General features: G+C 42.8%; 1 protein-coding gene across 1 annotated transcript in view; it reads left to right on the plus strand.

Annotated features, from left to right (window-relative positions):
• PRELID2 (PRELI domain containing 2) overlaps positions 1 to 13,891 on the plus strand; it is a 98,048-nt gene extending 84,157 nt beyond the window's left edge. Inside the window, exons 6-7 of the mRNA XM_055429930.2 lie at positions 5,459 to 5,528; positions 9,492 to 13,891. Coding sequence (XP_055285905.1) covers positions 5,459 to 5,518 — 60 coding nt within the window. The 3' untranslated portion in view covers positions 5,519 to 5,528; positions 9,492 to 13,891. The remainder of the gene's footprint in view (positions 1 to 5,458; positions 5,529 to 9,491) is intronic.
• The last annotated feature ends 749 nt before the right edge of the window (positions 13,892 to 14,640 follow it).

The raw sequence follows: 14,640 nt of genomic DNA on the forward strand, positions 1-14,640 counted from the left end.
CCAGAAGGTGGGTACTCTGGTAACCAGATCAAACATTATTATTTTGCCTAATTCTTACTACAAGCCTATGTTACTGCATCATCTCCCTTCAAAGATGAGACAGTTGATTAGAGAATCTAAGTAAAATGCCCAAAGTTTCACAGTTAAATTGGACTCGGCCCTAAACTGAGTGTTGTTGCATAATTACAGGGCTATTTGAGGGATGTTGTATGCGCTTTTGTCTCTTCTAGGAAAGAGCAGAGCTGAGGTGGGAGGAAGGGTGTGTGTGAGCAGGTGGTGGTGGGGGGGCGTGGAAACATGGGAAGTGTAACACTGTCATTCCTGCTGCGTCCAGTCCACTTACTCCCCTTCAGGAAGGCGCACGCCTAACCGCACCAGCACTGATGCTCCCACCCCCATGCCTGTTAGTCCCCGCTCTGCTTGAGGTCACCCTCGCTCTCTCTGTCCCTCTCACAGCCAGGCTTGGGTCTTGTTCAAACCGTTCACCTTCCAGCAGCTTCTCTAGGTCCTCCCTTCGTGCAGGATCAGTCTCTACTTCCCTTCTTCCATTGAACTCCTTTCTTTTCAAACATGGTGATGCTTCTCAGAGGCCGTCTTGTTTTTCAGTTGTTGTGCATTCCTCCTAACTCCTCCCGAGAACGCGAGAACCCCTTGAACAGAAGCGTCATGCCTTCCATGTGTCTCACTCCTCACAGCGTCAGTGCAGGCTTTTATACGCAGTGGGCGCTCATTCTGTCCCTGGTACGTATTCCAAAGCCATGATGCACAGGAAAGCTTTCTTTTCAGCAGTGGGAGGAGGAATCTTCCAGTGCTTAATCTGGTTATCGCCGTACCTAGCTTCTGGTTAAACACTAAGTACACAAATAGTTATTCTTCATCTAATTATGACCAATCTTTTATTATTGTGATCATTAGGTGAGCAGCTCTTTTGTTAAGAGCGCCCTACAGATGTGTCTTTTAGAACTGCTTTGGAACTTTGTAATTTTTTTTTTAGCTGGTGGGATCTTAGTTCCCTGACCAGGGATCAAACCCAGGCCTCTGTCAATGAAAGTGCAGAATCCTAAACACTGGACCACCAGGGAATTCCCTAAGGACTTTGTAAATTTTGTAAGATCTGATATTCCTCTCTTCTCCTCTGCTTGGACCTTCCCTTCACTCTGAATGTCACAGTCACAGCCAGGCTTGGGTCTTACTGAAACTGCAGCTTCTGCAGTCCTCCTTCATGCCAGCCTCTTCAGGACCACCTGGATTTAAGTCAAAGCTTCTTAAGGAAGCATCTGTTTGATAATAAAATAAATCTACTGTCTGGATCTAGCCACCTTTAGTAACTTTCTCTACCTCCTCTTCAGGCAAGCTTTTCATTTTCTGTAATAATCAGCTTTCTCAAATGCTCTGAGAATGGGGGAATTTGTGAAGTGTTTTGAATTTGAAAAATGTGACTCTGGGTCTCCTCACTGGGGACCCATCTGGCCAGCTTGGCCCTGGAATGAAGGAGATGAGAGTGGGAGGGCTCCCATGTCTGTGCATTGGCAAATAGAGAAAGATGGCTTGGAAACAGAGGGAAAAAAAATGCTCAGAGGGGAAGGAAATAATAAAATCAAGCTGCTTTATGGCTTATCAGTCCAAAAAGCTTTTAAGTTAAGCTCTGTCTATAAAGGTGGGTCCAAATAATGTTTGTTTTGCATTTCAGGCATCATTGTGTGATAAGTGGTGCAAATTTAGCCCCATTAAACCTGATCTCTTGGGAGCTGGATTTTAAGAGACTTTATTTGAAAGGACTCTATCGATTGGGTTTTGATTTGGTCCCTCCTTACCAAAGAGACATACTAACTAATGGCTGGGCCTCCCTGGTAGGCCTTTTTTGTTTTTAATTCATTTTATGTGTCTCTCTATTTGCCCTTGTCTCCACCTTCTATTTCTAACTGTTCAACTTTAAAAGACTGAAGTGATGTGAAAGAGGCGGTAAAAGGGAAAGAAAATCAACTGTCACATTGTAAGCTTAATTGATTCAATAAATAATGTCTTTCAATTCCCACGGCAAGCCCCTAAGTCTTCACTTACATCAGCTAGCTCTCGGCTCAGTAAATGGTGGCGTTCTTAATTTAGACAGATGGGAAGAGTTCACTGGTCATCACTTCTAAGGAAGGAGTCTGCTTTTCTGGTTTTAAAGACATACGGACTAGACTTTGGGGCCCACTCTAAAGAAGCTTGCAACGGAATTAACATGGCCGTTTTTATTCATCCTGAAAAGAGAAGGAAGGCATTTAATTATTGCCCAGGGGTTTGTTGAACCAAAGGGGGAAAAAAAAAAAACAAGACAAGGGGAATGAAATCTACTAGTCCATATGTTGCACGCAGGCAGGAACTTAGATTTGTTCACCAGTTACTCTCCAGGGCACATGGGAGGTGCCCAGTTAATATCTGTGAACTGATTCTGTTGTTGAATGAGTGAGAGCAGAAATGAGCACAATTCAGATCTTAGGTTAAGAATGAGTTTAAATGTCATTCCACTTGTTGTTTCATCCCCGACCCCTCCCTCTAGTTAAAAAGGTAAATAGCTCTAAGGGTATATTCTGTATCTTTAGAAATGATTAAGGACAATTGTTTCATCAGTGTCTAGAGGTGGTATCCAGCTGCTTTTTTTTTTTTTACAAATTGTTGTATTTGAATGAGTCGTGCTTCAGAACCACAAGAGGACTGTCTGCAGACTCCATGCTCCAGCCTTGGAGGTTCTGATTGTGGGGATCTGGGTAGGGCTGGGAATCTGTGTTTGCTTTTGTGGGCTCCCCTAGTAATTCTGGTTGTGCAGTTGCACTGTTTAGTCAGCCTCTGGGTGCCCTGAACTCTCTGGTCTAAGTGATGCCTTGGTAAAAGTGAGGAGCCTGAGGTACCCAGCAGGATATTCAGCAGGGCTCCTGGCCCTATAGTCTGATGTTTTGGTTCACCCCATACTGCATGCTTCTTGGCATCAACAAGATCCTTTAGTTAATATTTCTTCCTTCCAAAATAGTGGCTATATTTGTGGTGCTGGAGAAGACTCCTGAGAGTCCCTTGGACAGCACGGAGATGAAATCAGTCAATCTTAAGGGAAATCAACCCTGAATGCTCATTGGAAGCACTGATGCTGAAGCTGAAACTCCAGCATTTTGATCATCTGAGACAAACAGCTGAGTCATTGGAGAAGTCCCTGATGCTGGGAAAGATTGAGAGCAGAAGGAGAAGAGGGCGTCAGAGGATGAGATGGCTGGACGGCATCACTGATGCAATGAACATGAACTTGGGCAAACTCTGGGAGATGGTGAGGGACAGGGAGGCCTGGCGTGCTGCAGTCCATGGGATTGCAAAGAGTCGAACGTGACTGGGTGACTGAACAACAATAGCAGCTAGAAATCTAAAGGACCTTTGGGAACCTCAAGGAACCTCAGGGAAATGTTAACTTTTGTTTAGTGTACTTTTGGTGGTCATTAAGTTGTGTCCTACTCTTTGGCAACTGCATGGACTGTAGCCAGGTTCCTCTGTTCATGGGATTTCCCAAACAAGAATACTGGAGTGGGTTGCCGTTTCCTTCTCCAGGGGATCTTCTTGACCCAAGGATCGAACTCATGTCTCCTTCCTTGCAGGCAGGCTCTTTACCATTGAGCCACCAGGGAAGCCCTCAGGGTACTTCAGTACTCAGTGTATTGTGTTGTCTCTTCTAGACAAGCATTCCCCTCCTGTGGCTCAGAACAAACCCCGAGTGGGAAGTCCCTATCTGTCTCCTGTGGGTCCACTCAGTGTTTTCCAGCCCTGCTTGACTGTGGGAAGCACCAGTTAAAGATACATTACTCTGGGTTCTGCTAGAGTCCTCTGAAATCAAAGCCTTACTGTGTGGGGCCTGAGGCCTGCAATTTAAGTTAACGATGCTCATTGTTATCCTCTGTCCTGTCCCTGAGTGCAGTGTGTCCTATTTCTGATAACCCAGCTTTGAATTCCTTAACACTCCAGTTCATAATTACATCACAACCCTGCCTTTCCATCTGAAGGTTTAGCATCTGATCTATAGAACTTGTCCTTTAAGAAGGAAAGAGGGAGTATCTGTCCTCTTCTTTCCTTCGGGTAGAACTTGACCAGCTGAGGTGGGTCGCAGCCAATTTGATGTGTTCAGCCTTGGTGGGAGCCTTGTGATGTTAAGGGGTGCCCCTGAAACCAGAATTCAGCGTCTGTGTTCTTCATCTGGCTTTATTATTTAATAGCTGTATAATGTGGGGAAAATTACTAAACCCTCTTTGAATTTCTGTTTTCTTCGTGAGTAAAATGAGGATGTCTGTTCAGGAATTTTGTGTGTATTAAACAAGGTTGGGCTCTCGGACACAAGCTCAGATGGAGATTTTTGTGCAGAGGCTTGTTGGAGTGGGCTCTTGGAAACAACTCTTGTGAGGGAGTGAGGGAAGTGGGCAGAAGGTAACCGTGAACTGCAGTGCAGTTGTGATGAAGGTCTCAGCTATCCCATGGGGAACTGTGGCAATGGGATGCCCTTCCGATTTGTCCCAAATTTACACGGGGGGCTGGGTCTTTCTACCTTATATCAGCCAGCCATCCGATGAGGGCCACTCCTGGAGAGGGGCATGACCTCAGGTACCGGAGCTCCCTTTGGCTGAGGGTGGCTTGTGCTGGCAGCAGCCTGTGGTGCTGGCAGAAGCGGGAGGATCTCTGTAATGCACCTTTTACCCACCACCAGATGACGGTGCACCAGATAACACCCATGCACACCTTAGCAGCGAGTCTAGCACTTGCGTAAGTATTGAGTAAACACAGGCATAGCTCCTTTTATCACACCTCACAGATATTGCACATTTTACAGACTGAATGTTTGTGGCCACCCTACATCAAGCAGGTCTTTTTTTTTTTGGCTGTGCTGGGTCTTTGTTGCGGCATGCAGACTTCTCTGGTTGTGGCTTGTGGGATCCTAGTTCTCTGACCAGGGATCAAACCCATGTCCCCTGCATCCCCAGGCAAGACTTTTGGCATCATTTTCCCAACAGCATCTGCTCATTCCGTGTCTCTGTGTCACATTTCAGCAATTTCTGACTTGTCCGTTGTCATTATACCTGTTAAACGGTGATCTGTGATCTCTGATGTCACTAGTGTAGTGTTAACTATCAACATGATTATTCCAGCTCTGGCAGTGCCATTGCGTAGCTGGATCACTTTCAGTAAGTCGCGTGAATTGCTTTCTTATGTTTAAAATGGGAGATTCACAGCTCTGCTCTGCCTGTTTCCCCAAGTAGTTCCAAGCACATAATATATGTAAAATTGCTGAATGAAATATTATAAAAATATGAGATATGACTACAAGCCTACTTTTCTGAAATGAATACATGGCCATTGCTTGGATTCCTTGAAGGGAAAGGTTGTGATAAATGTGAAAGTACTTGTCCGTGAAATGTGGCATTTTGATGTTTCTTTCTTCTCTCCATAGGGAATTAGAATAATGGAGGTGCTGCTAAAGGAACAGTGTGGTGCCCCCTTAGCTGAATAAAGAATCACCAGTGAGTACCACAAGCAAAATCAGAATTATTTACTCAAGCCGTGTCTTCATGCTTATAAGCCTAAGTATTATGCTTCAGCCTCCCTGGGCTATTCTTGCTGTACGTTTCCCAGTTATACTCACAGGATGCTTCTTGCAAGTGTTTTTGTTATCTCTTCTATATACCTTTATTTGCTTGGTTCTTTGATTTTCAGAGCAGTTTTGTACTACGTGCTGGGTTATAACTGCTCTTAGATTGTTTAAACTGCTCAATACAATCCGCCGTGATTGCCACCCTCAAGATAGCATAGGTTGTAGAGACTGCAGTTAAGAATTAACTGAAGCTTAATTTTATTGTCCCAAGAACAGTGAAAGCAGGGGTTTAAAGCTGTATTTGGAGCAGGAAAAAAAATAAGAAAGGGGCATGTTGATTGACCAGTGAAATACAGACATTTCATCAGTATTCCTGCCGATTGAGGGTGGCTGTCTGAAATGCTATTGAGGAGGATTCCAAGGCCTGGAGAATAACGCTCGGGCTCTGGATAAGAGTGTTATGATTGATTAGCAATGCCTGCCATGGGCAGAGGATGGAAGAGATAGTACTTGTGCTGGAGCACATGCCACTTTCGGGGCAAGTGATGTAAGGTTAACAGATAAGCAGGGGGATTCCAGAAGTACTTCCTTAAGTTTTTATTATCTACATCAAGAAGAATGGCATGCTTGTGGGGAAGGGCAGAACAAAGTTATCTGAGAGACTAAAAGCCTAATATAAGTTAGTGGATTTGCATCTTATATGATTTATCTGACTTCGATTTTTAACATCTAAGAGAAGGTAAAACCTTTGAGTAGAGCAAACATTGTCATGGGTAATTCAGAATTACGTCAAAGTTCCTTATGTTGGCTTTAAATTAGAGTATACATGGTCTTATGTAAATGGCCTGGTCTCTAACTTTGATATCCAAAAATGTTTGAGAACAGTTAACCAAAGAAGAAGCAAAAGGAACATTTGTATACAGGAAGCTCAGCATTCAAAGCGTGCTGGCCAGGCCTGTGCATGAGGATTGGAGAATTATAAAGGGTTTCTGCTTGTTTGCAAGTTTGACTGCATTCTGATGAATAGTAAACCTCTGTATACTTAACACATACTGATACATCTGTTTATTACTGGAAGGACTAAGCAAGATAATTTCATCTAGTGAAAGCCTGGCACATGGCAGGTGCTCAAAAAATGTTGGCATGAAATCGACATGTGGTATGCTCCCACATCTGCTCTGTTCTTGGGAAAGTTGTGGAGAATAACTTGGCCACACCCCCCTGTTTTTCCAGACTGGCCTCTTTGTGAGGCTTACCAAGGCCCTCTGGTGCTTGTGCACTTGGGCACAGAGCCCATCTTACCCTGCAGGGTGGAATCTAAAATCAGGTTAATTAGAGAATGAGAAACTCCACCTACAAGTATATATTGGTTTTCAGACTTTAAATCAGTGATTTGGAAACTTTAGTGAGTGTCAGAATCACGTGGAGAATTTGGTAAACACAGAGTGGTGAGTCCCACTCTGAGTTCCTGATTCAGGAGGTCTGGGCGGAGCCTGGGGCTTTGTGCTTCTGACCAGAGTCCAGGGGATGCTGGTGAGGCTGGTTCAGGGACCACACTTTAAGAACGATTGCTTTAAATAAGTTCATGGAGTTGGAGACAGATGAAATGCAAGGATCCTGAAAAAGCTGATAGCTGGCGTTTTGAAATTATTGTGTACATCTTCCATCAACTTTAATCAGAGGAGGAGTAATTTTCTGTGTGTGGCTTTCCCCTGATTTTAGCATCTCAGCCTCTTCTTGTTTGCCACTTTTATCTTTTCTTCCCCCTCCTTGAATGTTGACAGGCTTCATAGTGGAGCAGAGATGACTGAATAGGGTTGAGACTCAACAACACCTCATGTTTGAAATCGCCAGCTTGTGGTTTTGATTTAAAGGGTTATAGTGAAAAAGGGGAAATTTAATAAGCATTACCTCCCATCTTAAATGATCCATGTTCTAATTTTTTGGTTTTGGTTTTACTGTGGTGGAAAGCTAAGTCATGATCCTGAGGCTTTTCATTGTTTCTAAAAAGCAACCAGTTCTCCTCCCTGAAGTGAAGAAGTTGAGGTCTGGATGTTATGAGGAGTTGAGTGCAGGAGAGCTGCATTTACTGCCTTTAATGCAACAGAGTTCCTGAAGGATTTACATAGTTCAGACTGTCATCATTCATGACCGGTTCTCTCAGGAGCAAATATGAATTAAGGACTGTATACTCTTACCACAGGGCTCCACAGTCACTGCAAATTAGGGGCTATGGCCAAGGCTTTACAATTTTTTAAAAATTGGCTTCATTGCTCAGTTAAATTGCCTTCATCAGCACAATTAAATTGACTAATTTCAGGGTATGACTCGGTAAGTTTTGACAAATGTATACAACTATGTAAGCATCATGAAGAACACGATATGGAACATTTTGAGGCATTGCTGTTCCTGTAGTGCTGTTGCCAGCTTTTTGCTCCCACCTTTTAGCTCATTTTTTGGGACTGTTTTTACAAAATTTTGGCAAGTTTGAAATATGCCTATCTTAATGGAACTTTTTATTTTCTCAAAATTAGATTTACCAGAGTGGGGGAATGTAGGTAGGGAAACTTCCTTTTATGTTCAATAAAATGCTACATTAAAAGGAAGGGCTGAAGTGGGAGGTGAGCAGTAGGGATTAGCTCCACAGTTAAAGAGCAGAAGTCAGCCAGCTGTAACCCAGAGGTCAAATCTAACCTGTGGCCTCTTTTGTAAATAAAGTTTTATTGAAACACAGCTATGTTCCTGGTCATGTTCCAGCTACAGCAGAAGCATAGAGCTGTGACATATCTTTTACCATCTGGCCCTTTAAAAAAAGTTGTCTCTCCCAGGGAATAGAGTTTGATGGCTCCTAAGTTAGCATGAGGTGGCCTCATGCTGGTGGTATGGTCTTTGTTTTGTTTTAAATGTATCATTGATCACATCTTGCCTCTAGTCCAAAGTTAATAATAGCATGAGAGTTAACTCTGACCACCAGTTGGAGGGTGTTATTTTAAGGCATGGAAAACATTAAAATGATCACAACGATGAAGCTAAGACACCAGCAATAGTGATCATTAAAATTGCTTCATAAGGTTCTAGCGCACATGCATGGTGGGGTAGAAGTATAGGCGTTTTGTTTAGCAGGTGCAGGAGCACTCTGATGTGGCGATAGTGTGGGTGCTATGCACAGTGTACTCAGATCTTGAGCTGTGGAATGTTGCAGTTCTTAAAGTGTTTTAAAAAGGCATTCCATGGGGTCTGTACAAATGTGTCCAAGGAGATGTTGCTTAATATTTTTATATTCTACTATACATTTCAAATGTGCATAATTTAAAACCACACATAGAACTGACCACACTCTGTAGGGGACCATCTCACACTAACGACACTTCCATATCTTAGTGGCATGTGGGTTCTAGTTGGTGGTGATAGAAAGCTTAGAAGGTGATTTTGTCCTGAGCCAAGAGGGAGGTGCATAAATCTCACTAACCAGTCTGCTTGTGGTGTGCTGCTGACACATCCATCTGACAGATTTTTGATTTCCTGTCATTTTTGAAGAAAACAAATAGCCCTGACATCTGTTTGTTCTTGCTTCTGGCAGTTGGGAGGCCGGGCCTGGTGAGGTTTGATAACATAGTCACCTTCTTTCACATCGGAATGATTAAGACCTCAGTTTTCGCTATATCTTAACTTCCCTTTGAACCAGCTCCTCTGGGTAGCTGGACTTAATAAAATGAAGTGCTTGCTTTGTTCGAAGATCATTAGGAGGCAGAAATGCAATTTCTTCAAGAATTATCCATAGTAATAGAATTCAAGTGACTCTTAAGAGTTGCTTCAGAAAAAGCGGGCAAATAAGTATTGACTGTTGAGACATGTTTATTAGGTGATAAAGCCTGTTTGCTTTCTCTTGCAGGGAAGCGATGTTGTGTCTACTTCTGCTCAAGAATCTTTCCTCGGACACAACACATTCAAAGACACGGGTTTGGAGATACAGGTTTAAGGATGTGGTGTTGGCAGCTTACAGAAGAGGAGACCTTCCTGGTGGCACTTGACATGATCCATGCCCCTGGGAGTCGGCCCCAGAGAGAGGCTCTTGTGGAGCTGACACTTTCTGGCTGATTCTTATGGCACAAGCTCTGCAATTTTACAAATAAAGAAAAAATCCTGGAGAAGGTGATGTCCAAAGAAAAACTCCTGGAGAAGCTGATGTCTGTCCTTCATCAGGACATCCTGCTGATTGCCTGGTGAGGGTGTCAGGGCAGCTAAGGATGGGCCAGAGGCCTGAAAAGTGCTGAGTGTTTCTGCTTGTTCTCTGCATCATGGCTCATAGAATTCACAAGAGGATGCTGGGGCAAATAAAGGAGTTAAATCCGATGCCTGATTCTTGGGTGGCCTGAAACAGACAGAAATACACCAGACCTGTGTTGAAGTTAAGCCATATTCATAATAATGTTGAAGAATCTCAGAAGTCAGGAGCACTTGATTTTTTCTACCCAGCAATACAACGTACCTGCCACCAGCATAGCTTTTATAATGTGAACTGTGATTGGTCCTTAACACAACCTGGAGTGGGCAGAGGGGCTGTGGGCTATCATCTTGGCTCCTTCTAACTCATTCTGGGATGTGGAGCAGATCACGTGACCTCTTGGTTTTTTTTTTTCCTTTTTATTGGGCAAATGGGGATAATTGGGCACAGATCTTTCTACTTGTGATGATCAAACCAGGGTGTTTGGTGTAAAAAGTGCAGGTCTGGGAGCCAAACGGACAGAAGTGGGTTTGAACATACGCACAGCTCCCAGCAGCTCCATGATCATGTACATAAAGTCTTTCTGATACTCATTTTTAAAATTGTAAAATGGGGTTATAGAGTTAGCCTTATGAGGTTGTTGGAACAATTGGACAACATGTGATTAAGTGCCTAACATGCTTTTTGGTACCTAGAAATAAACAGAAGCCATTATTATTATGTGATACCGGAAATGTGCTTTTCCAGTGTAATGTAACATAGTATTACTGTTTGAAAATTAGATGATGGTAGTTTGAATTTCCTATGATCGGAAGTCAAAATTTAAATACACACTACCTAAATGAAAGCTTAAAGAGGCAATAATTTGCAATTGATTTTAAGATAAAAATTGGGCCATTACTGGAAAGTCTTGGGGAAATCATTTTTTTAATATTTTAAAATTTTCCATTTAGTGCACTGATGAATTTCAGAGGAATTGTATTTTTCTTTCTTCTTTTTTTAAAAAATACAAGCCAGCCACTGTGAGCTCCTCTTATGGTATTTGAGCTGTTTGTGCTGCCTGAGTTTTGTGTTTCAGGATAATTTCCCTTCGTTTCCTTAATGTTTCATTCTTTGGTTGGGTTCAGAGGGAAAATGAATGGTGGAAATCAGAAAATGCTTTAATCTCCTTTTATAGTTTGTAAATGCAGGTTTTTGGAATGCACATTTCTAAAAGTAAAAGGTGATGTGAGTTATCATGGAGGTGAGAGGTGGGAAACCAGTATTTGGAAGTTGATGTTAGAATAATCTTTATTTTGGGAGTTCCCTAGTGGTCAGGTGGTTAGGATTCCACGCTTTCACTGCCATGGCTTGGGTTCAGTCTCTGGGCTTGGGTTCAGTCTCTGGTCAGGGAACTGAGGTCCTGCAAGCTGCACGGTTTGGCCAGAAAAAAAAAGAGAATAAATGTAACCCTTCACATTCAACAACTTGCATTCCCTGAAGGTAGGAGCTCTCAGCCTTGGCTATCCATTAGAACCACGTGGGAGCTTTCTGCAATCCTATCGCTGGGGTTTTATCCCAGACCAATCAGTCAGAGTCTCCAGGGGTGGATCCAAAACATCAACTTTTTTTTTTTTATAAAGCTCCCTAGGTGATTCCAATGAGCAGCTAAGCACATGAACTCTACAGTGATTTCTAGGTGATTTGCAGGTATTATCTGATTCCCTTTTTAACACCTCCAAGGTAGGAAAGCATCTTTGTAGCAGGACTTACTGTTAGAGTAAAGCACAGAGAGACTGACTTTTGGCCTTAATTCCTTAAAGCTGGGGCGGCCGATGCAAATGCCTGCAGGGTCTGGCAAGTGATCTGGTGCATGAAGCAGGCTGGTGGACCCTAGGGAGATCCCAGGAATATGTGGCTGGCCAAAGGTGGGCAGCTGCCACCCAGGTCAGCACAGTGCTGGCAAGTGGCTGGTTTTTCTTGTTCTTCCATTTTCCAATTTTCTGGGAAAAGATAGAATTAAAAAGAAAAAACACTCTCAATTTTTATGTGTTGGCAACGAATTCAGGATTGTTTAAAAGATTGTGCCGGCCAAACAAAACATGTTTGCTGGTAGTTTCCAGCCTTTGCTTCAAGAGTGTTAAGGACCAGCTTAAACATCTCAGCCAATTTTTGAGAGATTTGCGTTTCCCGATTCTGGATGTAAGCCGCTCTCTGCCTCTTCTCCAAGACTGCTTTCACATGTATTTTCCTCCCCTTTCATGAGCAGTCCTCTGAACTCGCATCAGACACTTTTCTTCACTATTTTTTTCCCCTGTGGGCACCCATTACCTCAAGCTTATGTATATGGCTTAGAAATCTTATGCTCCTTTTAAAATTAATTAGGGCTTGCTAGTTTTTTTTTTTAATTATATGTCAGAACCCTTTTCCTGTGATACAACATTTAGAAGTCCACATCTAACTCGACTATCTATAAAATGTCAAAACCAGGAGTATAGCCTTGTGGGCACATTGGGAACATGAATGGGCAGGGTTAACTCCCAGACCTGGCCAGTTTGCTCCTCGCCTGGTTGCTGAACCTACAAAGTGAAGGTGAGGCTGTATCAGAGTGATTCTCAGGCTTCTGCTTGTACCAGAAAGCCTTGAGGAGGTGGGCTCAACTGCAGGTTCTGAGGGTCTGCCCCAGTGATTCATGAAATTTCATTTGGGACTCAGGGATCTGCATTTTAAAACAAGTTCACCAAGAGATTTGGTTGTGCTGTTTTATAGACCAGATTTTGAGAAACGGTGATCTAGGGGAAGTGTTTGTGGCTTGTGTGTCTATCATGTAAGAAGGCTTTATAGTCAATTGAGCCCACTGATTAATACAGGTGATCACTCAGGACACAGTATCAAGCTCTCAGGCACAGAGAGGCTGACTTAGGCTATCCCTACATGATTGAGTTGCTTTCACCATGCATGAGCTTTTGTGGTTTCAGTCATGTGGATACAAAAGGTGCTATATTCTTTCGATGTAAACTGCTTTGTGTATTTTATAAGCAGTATTGTGTAGTAATATCTTATTTATCAGACATGGGCACATGGTATAGCCAACTCAAGGTTATTCTTTGTTTTTTATTGACTTTGATTGCTTTACAATGTTGCGTGAGTTTCTGCTGTACAGCATTGCGAATCGGCCATATGTATACTTATATCCCCCCCTGCTGAGCCTCCCTTCCATTCCACCCTCTAGGTCATCACAGAACACTTGGTTGAACTCCTTGTGTTCCATAGCACTTCCAGCTAGCTGGCTGTTTGACACGTGGTAGTGTTTATGTCAATGCTACTCTCTCAGTAAGGTTATTCTTTTAAGTCCCACATCTTTTTTGCTCTAATTCAGCCATTTATGTGGAACTCTTAATTTAGTATCTATTTTCCTGCTTTTGCAAACAGAATCTACTGAAGATAAGAATTTCATTTCAGGGTGGTCATTTATGTTTTGACTTCTTTCAGGTTCTGTTCAGGTTTGTTAAAGCCCCTCTGCTGAACAGCTCTGCTCCTTGAGTTTTACCATGGTTTTCCTAGTTTCTTCTTTTCTGTCACTGTTCCCTGTCATGTCTATCTGCCTTAACCTTGCGTATCTCTCTGAACTTCCCTCTCCATTGCTACCTGGGGTTGGGTAATGCTGTTAATTGCATACTGTGTCAAGTAACAGTAAACAGGAGCCAAGCGAGTCTTTGGGAGGCTTTTCTAACAGTGAAATGGATCAATGTTGCTATGTAATTTTAGTGGCTCTGCTACTTCCTCTGACTAACTTCCTGATCCTCAACTGCAGTTGTCAAATCTGTGACCACAGATAACTGAGATATTGCTACCAATGATGTCCTTAGATTTGTACTCTGTTGTCTCCCAACTGTGTTAGTGTTCTGATATATACAGTTTTATAATGTGAAACGTAAGTAGATTACAAATGAACATTTCTGTGCCAACTGTCTGTTTGGGATAAAGTGTTTTTGATTCAGTGTTACTGTGATTTAGAGATACAAATTGGTTGTATCCCTTTGAAATTTGATCCTGTCATCCTTCTGAAATAAAGGTGTCACAACTAATATTTATGTGTGAATTTTAATTTCTTGAGGGAATCACACCACACGGCAGAGCTTGTGTATATCATTTGTAGCAATGATAATCTGATGTAGTAATCTAGTCCTTTTTAGCAATCCCAGAGAAAGGTTTTAGGCCATCAGATATGTTAGTTCCCTGCCTCTCCCAAGCTGAGCCATTGTTTCTCCCAGAAGCAAGCAGAGGCTGCTCTTACCAGACGAGAAAATGGGTCCTGTGCTAATGGAACAAAGGATGAGGTTCTGCAGGGCAAGAAGGCATGAGGAACAGACATGAAGTCACGTGGTCCTAAAGGGGAGGCAGAGACAGAGCAGCTGCTTGTTGACCTGTTTGTGAGGCTCAGCTGCACTTTCTGTACTTTGTTTACATGAGATTTGCTTTTGTCCTTGTATTCGTCCACCTTTTACTTGAATGTATGCAAGTAGATTTCAGTGCCTTGTTTCCAAAGTACCCTGTCCAGGTCCTGTTGATGCCTTTCCTTTGTTGAAGCCTGGGGGCCTTGAGGGGTAGAGTCCTTGGTTGGTTCATCCAGCACTTATTGAACAGCTACTGTGTGCAGTAGAAGGGCAGGATTTGTCTTCTCTTTTGACTTGATCCAGTGGGTTTCCAAGAGGCTTACCACTTCCTTGTACTAAGAGAGGACAATAGTGGGCACCGATTGATGGTAAGACCAGATACACTTTTCACTTGGGTTAATCACACCATGATTGCTTATTTAATTAAAAGATGCTGAAAA

This window comes from Moschus berezovskii, chromosome 8, assembly GCF_049115385.1.
Source record: "Moschus berezovskii isolate FMDL1 chromosome 8, NW_MosBer_1.0, whole genome shotgun sequence".
NCBI lineage: Eukaryota > Metazoa > Chordata > Mammalia > Artiodactyla > Moschidae > Moschus > Moschus berezovskii.